Below are 8,621 nucleotides of genomic sequence, written 5' to 3'. Positions count from 1 at the left end.
GGTGGAGCAGAGCGGGGCGGGGCAGGGCGGCTCAGGCCGCGCCCCCCACCCGGGGAGGGGAGTGGTCTGCCCCGCACCCCACCAACAGCCGACCCAGTGCCCAGCCCAACAGTGGCTAGACAGTGGCGGAGGATGCCTCTCTGGCCTCTGACTTCACAGCTTACCGGACTTGGTTTTCCACCTGGGGAAAAGGGGCGATCATCACGTGACCGAGAATTCTGCTACCTGGCTGCCTTAACTAAGCTGCCTATAGAGCCTGACTCCGCCACTCTCCCCCCTGCTCGGTTGGGAGCCCAACCAGTCCACTCTGGGCCCAATACCCAAGTACAAGGAAAACCCCTGGGAAGCACACAAAGAAGACTTGAGTTTCACCAGAGCAGCTCCCACCTACCCCCACCATGCACACACCTCACTTGGGGCCGCCCAAGCAGAACCAGCACAGCCCCCTCCCTGGAGTAGGTGTCTGCCCAGGTGAGCAGGCCTGCCGGTTTTGACCTCCCAGGGGGCATGGCTGGGCTTCTTTTAGACTCATAAAGTCCCACCCACAGGCACAAACAGGAAGTTGGCCTGTATTGCAAGGAGGCCCCAAGGGCTCCCTCCCACCATGTCACTCAAGGCAGCATGTGGGTAGGTCTACAGGTACTTGGGCCATATGAGCTGCAGGAGACCTCGGTGAGTTGTGGCTTCTGAAATCCATCCACTGCAGAGAATAAGCTGCTGGAGGACCAAAGCTGACCCCTCACAGCCAAGTATGACACACACTGTCCATCACAGGACAGGGCTGCAGATGCAACTGAACCTGACTCAGCCAGGCCTTTCCTGAATTCTCAGGGAGATTTTTTTGAAATGTTTTTTTCTTCCCAATCCACCGAACCTGCGAGTCAGGGAGATTCTTACCATCCAGTTGGCTGTAGGCAGACCAGTCCTGTCCCAGGAAATCTGCATAGGCCCTAGGGACACCGCACTGCTTTCTAGAATCCAGGGATCTGAATAGACTAGGCCTGATCATGACATGGGGTGTTTAAGGCAGGCATGGAGTAGAATGTGTCTGTGCAGGCAGTGGGGCTGGGGGGTTATTGGCTTCCCCTCCCCATCATTCTGGTTTGTGCTGTGTGGGGGTGTATACTAGAAGGGTGGGGCAAGACAAACAGGCAAGTCTGTATCTATCCCTCTATTCCCAGTTCACAGAGACCTAACAAAGGTCCCCTACTGAAAACTTCTAAAGGATCTCCTGAGAACCCACCAGGCATTCCAAGGAGACAGGAATGTGGAACCCACATCTTCCCAGGTAGGACACATCTGGTATTGTGCCTCTGGAAGACATGGCTGGGCTGCTGTTCAATAGTACAGGCTCTGGATGAGGCCTAGAACAGCCAACGGCTGGGAATGATTACTGTGGGATTAGGGAGGCCTGGCTCCAGCCAGTCTGGGAGAGACCCCCAAGAAGGGAGGCCCTAGAGGAGCTCTCCCAACCCACAGGTTCTTCCTCACAGACAGCAGCTTTCCAGCAGCCTTGCTCCCCATGTTTCAGGAGACATTTGTGGCCACAGTTCTCACTCCAGAGACCACAGACCCCTCCACCAGTCCCAGAAGCCCCTTCTTAGGTTGAAAGGAAGACCTTCACAAGGCAGCCCTGCTTCCAAAGGGAGCAAGAAACCTTCCCCCAAACCTTACAAAAGGATTCTCCCCAGCCCTCTCAGAACATCTTGCATTCTCACGACTCTTTCAGGCAAATCCAAAGGGAAACTGGGACTTCTGGATATCAGAGGACGAGAGATGAGAAGGTGTCATCATTTAGGCATATTTCTGACAGTGCCTCTGGATCACTTATTTTACAGTCTCCTCCAGGGCTTGCTAGATATGAGGATTACTGTATCCCTCCTCAAATTTCCAGAATGACAAATGTATGTGGTGGAGGATGGGAGAATGGGGCCCAGGTTCTACATTTTTCACAGATCTCCAGGAGTTCTGGCACACATGAACGTAAAAGAATCAAGGAGAGGGTACGGGAGATGGAGGGGGGTAGAGAGAATATGTTGAGTCTAAGTCCACTAGGGAGGTGAGTGGCTCACATCACAGAGGAATGGCCAGTCAGGGAGGGCCCGGGCATGTGGCCCAGGAATGAGCACCTGTGCAGGAGTCACTCAAGATCCTCAGGGAAGTTAGGCATGAGGACAGACCATCTTGCTTTCCCTAGGCCAAGAAGAGATGGAAAGGGGAGGTGGGGTGTGAAGGCCCCTTAATGTCCCTGCTTCCTCGGAAGCCCACCGCTCAAAGGCTGCAAGCAGTGGGAGGGAACCCATTTATTCCCAGTCCTGAGAGGGAAATTCAGCTACGGACTGGGGAGACACCTGGTGGATGAATAAGAAAAAGCACAGAAACAGAGGCAATGAAAAAATATTTTAGTAAAACTGGAAAAGGCTCTACAAAACGTCCTAACTCCAGGTGTCTGAGGCAGCACACAATGGCATCAGTATGTAGGTGGCAGGCACTGTGGGCTGACAGCTTCCTTCTACGGCTCTATGGCCAAGCAACCCAGCGGGTGGCAGCTCCCCCCCACCACCCCATGAAGCCCTGATATTGCAGGCTAAGCACCTAGAATCCGATTCTAGTCATTGCTACCTCGTGCCAGGCTCTACAAAGTGGGGAGCAGAGGGGCTTGGGACCCACCATATTACCCTTAGGCTCTTAAAGCCTGGGCTGGGGTTTTTGCATGAAGTCGCCTATGCCTCCCAGGTTCAGGGGGCCTGACCTCACTGCCTGGGTTCTGACCTGCTCATTCCTACCTCAGCGCTTGCTATTTCCTTTCCCTCTCCTGGATCCCCTTCTCTGGATGTTCATGTGGCTCTCTCCTTCTAGTTGTTTAGGCCCCAGCTCACATGCCCTCAGCTCAGAGACACCTTTTCAGACCACTTATCCACAATACCCTGCCAGCATGCTATCGAATTTCTATTTTCTTTTCCTTTTTTTTTTTTTTTCTGGAGACAGAGTCTTGCTCTGCTGCCCAGGCTGGAGTGCAGTGGCGTGATCTCAGCTCACCACAACCTCCGCCTCCTGGGCTCAAGTGATTCTCCCGCCTCAGCCTCCTGAGTAGCTGGGATTACAGGTGCGCGAAACCAGACCCAACTAATTTTTGTATCTTTAGTAGAGATGGGGTTTCACCATGTTGATCAAGCTGGTCTCGAAATCCTGACCTCGCGATCTGCCCGCCCAAAGTGCTGGGATTACAGGTGCGAGCCACTGCACCCAGCCCGCATTTCTATTTTCTTTACAACATTTTTCATGAACTAAAACTAGGTTTTCTGCTTATTTGCTCGTTGCTTGCTTGTCTCTTCCACTAGAATGCATGGGAGCAGAGACCTTATCTCTCTTTTCAGTGCTGTATATACAGGACCTTGAACAAAGCCCGGCACACAGTGGTTTCTAAGTAGTCTGCTACGTTGAATTTTCTCACTTCGGAAGTCTGCCCTAGGTTAGGCCCCTCAGACACACAGCTCATGATCACAGGATACAGAAGCCCTGTGTTTTACGCCCCAGCCTGCCTGTCCTATCAGACTTATTTCAGTGACTAGCTCTGCACCGCCCTCACTTTGAAGGCTTGGAGGTATCAGGCTGGTCAAGAATGGGGGCCTTGCCTGAGCAACTCTCAGATTTCTGTGGTGTAGCCCCCTTTTTGCCAGAAGAGGGCTTTTTGGCCACTGGTCCAGCTTCATCCTTGATCTTCTTGAGCCGAGTCTTGTTCTTTGGTGGAGTGGAGAAGGTGAGGGAGCTCTTGTTGAACTCAAGTGGGAAGATACCTACATCCCCATCAAAGCGGTTCTTGGACACCTGCAGATACCGTTTCCCTGGCCCCGTGACCAGCTTCCTGTCCTGCAGGATCAGAACGTTGTCTGCTTCCTGGCTTGCCTGGGGAACAGAGGGCAGAAAGAGGAAAGTGGGAGTAAGAAGACATGAACAAAGCAGAAAGGAAGGCTGACAGGGCAGGGAGGAGTGATAAGAATGGGAAGAGGGAAAAGTACTTCCCCTCATCACAAAGCTCTTTGAACTACTGACCATGATACTGGGGCCAATAAAAATCTTTCAGTTCCCTGACAAGCTTGCTGCTCACACACTGCCCATGCTGTTCCCTCTCCTGCTCCACAGTGGGCCACCCCATTCGACCTCAGCTTCTTCTCATTTACGTCTCAGTCTAAATGTCACATCTCACGAAGGAGACGATTCTCCTTTTTTTTTTAGAAGACAGGGTTTTGCTCTGCTGCCCAGGCTGGAGTGGAGTGCACTGGCGTTGAGCACAGCTCACTGTAGCCTCAACCTCCCAGGCTCAAGCAGTCCTCCCACCTCAGCCTCCTGAGTAGCTGGGACTATAGGTGCATGCTACCATGCCCAGCTAATTTTCAAAAGTTTTTGTAGAGACGAGGTGTCACTACATTGCCCAGGTTGGTCTCAAACTCCTGGGCCCCAGCGATCCTCCTGCTTCGGCCTCCCAAAGTGTTGGGATTACAGGCATGAGCCAGAGTACCCTGCCATTTCCCCCTTCTGCATTACTCTTTTTCCCAGCTCCATGTTTGCTACATCATGGCACATGATTTGTGCTCCTTGCCCTGAATTCCCTGTGTCCAGCCCAGGCCTGGTATGTAACGCATTCAGTGTATCACTAGAAGCTCCAGGATTGTGCTAGGCCTCATGCCCAAAAGGCCCTCCCATTTACCTGACTGTCTAATACCCACTGTCTACCAAACCTCAAACCAACCTTTGTTGTCACCCCCTCTGGGAAGTCTCCCAGATGTTCCAGGCTGACTCGGACATCTTTTCTCTTTGCTCTCCAAATACTTGTGCTGCCCTGTCATGGCTCTTATCACACTGAGCTGCAGTCTCTGTCTCACTGTTTCCCACATGAGAGGATGTGAGCTTTTGGAGGGCAAGGAGAGCAAAGAACCAGCTACTATCAGCCTTTGTATTCCCAGCACACACATTCCTCATGTCATGGCCCCAGAGGCACTGCCTCCTGCCTGCTCCAGACGGACAGTCAGGATGATTAAGGCCGAATGAGGGCTGTCCCTGGTCACACCTGCCCACGCTACTTTCCAAAGCTTGAGCTCCTCTAAAGGCCACTCACTTTGGCTGAGCCAAAAATGGATGCTGTCTGCAGTTCCTTGTCATCATCCTCTTTCCGGGGGTGAATGACCAGCGTCACATGACAGTTATTGTCTGTCGCAAACTTCCGAAAGACCCCAACAATGTAGTCTTGAGCTGCAATCCTGCCCCCATCCCAGCAACACAAAGAGCTTATTAGACAGAGAAGGGCAAGAGCGTACCCAGACTCTCGATTCATTCACAACTCCCCACAAACTACCACAACCCGCTCTACCTCCCTCTACCCAAGGACTCACTCAGATCCCTGTCCATACATCCTGCTGCCACACCCCACACCTCCATATGATGCACATGGGGGTGGTACGTGCCTGCACACATTTCAGAAAATAAGAGAGCACACCGTGTGTGCCTAGAGGCCAGCTGCCTGAGAAGGGTGTGTTGTATGTCCAAGCGGGCTCAAGCTAGACAAGAGAGGATGTCACCTGTCTGTGGACAGCTGCTCGTGACCCATCATGAACTGCAGGTTGTCGATGACCACGTGACAAATGTCGTAGACGTAGACCGCATGTTGCATTGTATCTACCACAGTCCTGAGAAGAGGAGAGGCAAGAAGGTAGACAAGCTGTCTCTAGACCACCCCAAGCAGAAGAATGGGCATCCTGAAAACTCTCCTGGCTGCCTCTTCTGCCCTTCTATTGTTATGATGATTTGAGATAGGGTCTTGCTCTCTAGCCCAGGCTGGAGTGCAGCGATGCAATCACGGCTCACTGCAGCCCCAGCCTTCTGGGCTCAAGCAGTCCTCCTACTTCAGTCTCCCGAGTAGCTGGGACCACAGGTGTGTGCCACCACCATGCCCAGCCTAATTAAAAAAAAGAAATTTATGGGGGGGGTGGCGGGTCTCCCTACATTGCCCAGGTTGGTCTCAAATTCCTGGGCTCAAGTGATCCATTCACCTCAGCCTCCCAAAGTGCTGGGATTACAGGCATGAGCCACATGTGCCCAGGCCTGCCCTATCATTCGTTGAAAAACTCCAAACCTAAGGAGCTGAAGGAATTCCTGCTGGAGCTGGAAAAGAAACCAGAGGTTCCTGAGTGCTGGAATCTGTCTGGGAAAGCGAGGTGCCTGAAACCTGGGAGCCTCACCTGATGCCCTGCTGCCCATGGAAAGTCATGAAATAGAGGGGCAGGTCCTCAAAGCGGTCGGCCCAGTGATCATATTTGTCCAGTTGATCTTCCAGCCGCCTCTCTGCAAACTGTGTCAGCATGACCCGGGCTAGTCTCACATTGCTGATCTCGAAGCTACCCCACAGTGTGTTCACCCCCTGGGAACACAAATCCAGGGCATACTCACTGATGAATGTTGTCTTTCCACTGCCTGTTGGCCCTGCATCGGGGTGGAACAGAGCTGGGTGAGGAGGAAGTCCTACCCGTGAAACCAAGACACAGCTCAGAGCTTTAACACTGGAGGGAAGCGGCAAACTTTCTGTTCAACATTGTCAGTGGCCCAAACCCACATGCTTTTGTCTCCTGATCCTCTGCCCCTTTACCCTAAGTAGTGATTTCTCAAAGGGTTACCTGTGAAGACCGTCAGCTCGCCCTTTCGATGTCCCTTCAAGATACGATTGAGGTCTGGGAAGCGGCTCCAAGGGAGGCCAGCTGCTTGCTCCACATTTGACAGTTCTCCTAGCACCTCCTCCCGAAGCTGCCGGAAAGACACAATAGACTTGTGCCAGGCAGGCAGGGCGGTGCGAAGAATACGAGAAAGATTTAAGCCTCTGTTCAGGGCCTCCAGGGGACGAGGCTGCTGATCACCTGGCCGCACCAAGGAGCATCGTTTGGGGTTCAGTTTTCGTGCAAACAACTTGGCCGCTTCCCAGGACCGAAGGTCATCCCCTAACCAGAATACAATCCGCCGGAACTGTTCCAGGTAAGGGAGTAAGGCGGGGGGTAAGCAGCTTGTTCCTTGGGGTAGAGTAAGGGTAGGCAGCCCCGTGGACTGGTTCAAGGCCAGGCTGTCAAGCTCACGACTCGTCAGAACCACCTCAGCATCTCGACGACTAATCAGTGGTAATCCAAACAGATTGTGGTAGGCACTGGGCTGGGGAATGGTGGTTTCCTCGTAGCTCACTCCATCCCCCTGGCATTTAGCCTGTAGTAGCTTCAGGCCTCGTAATCCTGAGCCCCCAGGGGAGAACCAAGGGAAGACAAGACTGCGGGCAGGTCGCAGATATCGCACACTGAAACGCTTGAGTGTGTCATCTGTAATGTTGGTAAGGCCAAACATTGTGTAAGCCAGCTGAACCTCCTCCGGATCAGGCAGCTCCGAGAGAGGTACTGCTCGGTTCCAGATCCTCCGGACCTCCTCACTGTCCTCAACTTCTGGAGCCTTACTAAGCAGAAGCCCCTCACTGGCTCCATCCCCTCCCCCCTCCACGCTAGCCTGGAAGTCTTCCCAGCTCCCCTCTGCTAGGCTGGTCATGCAGAGAAAGCGGCCTGTGGTCTTGTCAATGTAGAGGCTGAAAGAAGTGGTAACAGCAGTCTGGTCTTTGAGCTGCGAAGACTCTACAAAGGGGCTCGGTGTCCGCAGGCAACTGTGGCCATTCTGGAAGGGGATCCCACGCCCCCGCAAATACTGGCGGATTTCGGTTACAGTTACAGGCAACACTGGTATCTCCAACGCTGGGAGAGCCTTCTTCCTGTACCGTCTGCGAGGAGGCCCTGGGGCCAAGCCTCGGGGAAGGCCCCTCCGACCCATCCACTCCCCACGCTGGGGTAGGAAGATACGGAGGGGGTTCCCACCTCGGAGGAGGACCCACATTCCTAGCCAAATGTGGGAATGCACTACTTAAAATGCCTTAGGGGCCTGGTTAGCGTGCCTTCAATAGACCAGACTCTAAGTATACCCCACGCAGCACTCTGAGGAGCTCACTCTAGGCGCCTTCTTTCTCTCCATGAATTTCTCCTCTTCAGACCCTCTACGTTGCTACTTCACACATATGCCCAGCTACATGACCCTTTCACGTCCATGTCCTTCTACAATGGCTCCCTCACCTCTATGATCCGTTCCAGTTTCTCTCCACCCCCTCAGCTCTCCGACCCTCTATACAGTTCCTCACTGATACGCTTTCTCTGCATCATCTCCTCACCTCTACTACCCCTCCACAGCATCTCCTCGTCGTCCTCATCTCTGTAGCCATCGGCATCCTTTTTGTAGTCCCTTTGCCCTAGGCGCCAACTAGAGACCCTCTTCCGCTGCTCCTTCCCCTCACTGGGACGTCAACGCGGCGAGAGCGCCCTACACGACTCCTGCCAAGTCCCGAGCCCAAAGGAATACCCGTCTCTCTCGTTCTCCGTGTCTTCACTCTGCCCTACTACTCTGAGCTCCTCCGTGGCGACCCCCGGCCCCGGGTGACCACTCTCGTCTCTTCCACTTCGCCAGCAGCGTGAGTCTCCGGCACACGCTACTCGCCTTGACCTCGGAAGCACAACTCCGTGACGTGAGTCGTCGTCCCGGCACCGGAAGTCTCG

At 53.6% G+C, this 8,621-nt stretch overlaps 1 protein-coding gene across 6 annotated transcripts; it reads right to left on the bottom strand.

Annotated features, from left to right (window-relative positions):
• Window positions 1-3,276: 3,276 nt before the first annotated feature.
• Window positions 3,277-8,571, bottom strand: LOC118142804 (twinkle mtDNA helicase). Of its 6 annotated transcripts, none has more exons than XM_078346291.1 (6): window positions 8,240-8,571; window positions 6,669-7,352; window positions 6,237-6,516; window positions 5,577-5,684; window positions 5,117-5,258; window positions 3,277-3,906 (listed from the first exon to the last, which is right to left on the bottom strand). In XM_078346291.1, exons 1-6 carry the CDS (start codon window positions 8,259-8,261, stop codon window positions 3,586-3,588), a joined length of 1,557 nt encoding a protein of 518 aa, XP_078202417.1. In that variant the 5' UTR covers window positions 8,262-8,571; the 3' UTR covers window positions 3,277-3,585. The 6 variants fall into 6 exon arrangements, with proteins under 6 accessions (XP_078202417.1, XP_078202418.1, XP_078202420.1 ...); XM_078346292.1 differs by having other exon boundaries at window positions 6,237-6,477; XM_078346294.1 differs by having other exon boundaries at window positions 6,237-6,415.
• Window positions 8,572-8,621: the final 50 nt, after the last annotated feature.

The sequence above is a fragment of the Callithrix jacchus genome, chromosome 12 (assembly GCF_049354715.1).
Source record: "Callithrix jacchus isolate 240 chromosome 12, calJac240_pri, whole genome shotgun sequence".
NCBI lineage: Eukaryota > Metazoa > Chordata > Mammalia > Primates > Cebidae > Callithrix > Callithrix jacchus.
Note: the sequence above shows the minus strand (reverse complement) of the source record. Positions and strands in the feature narration are given on the sequence as shown.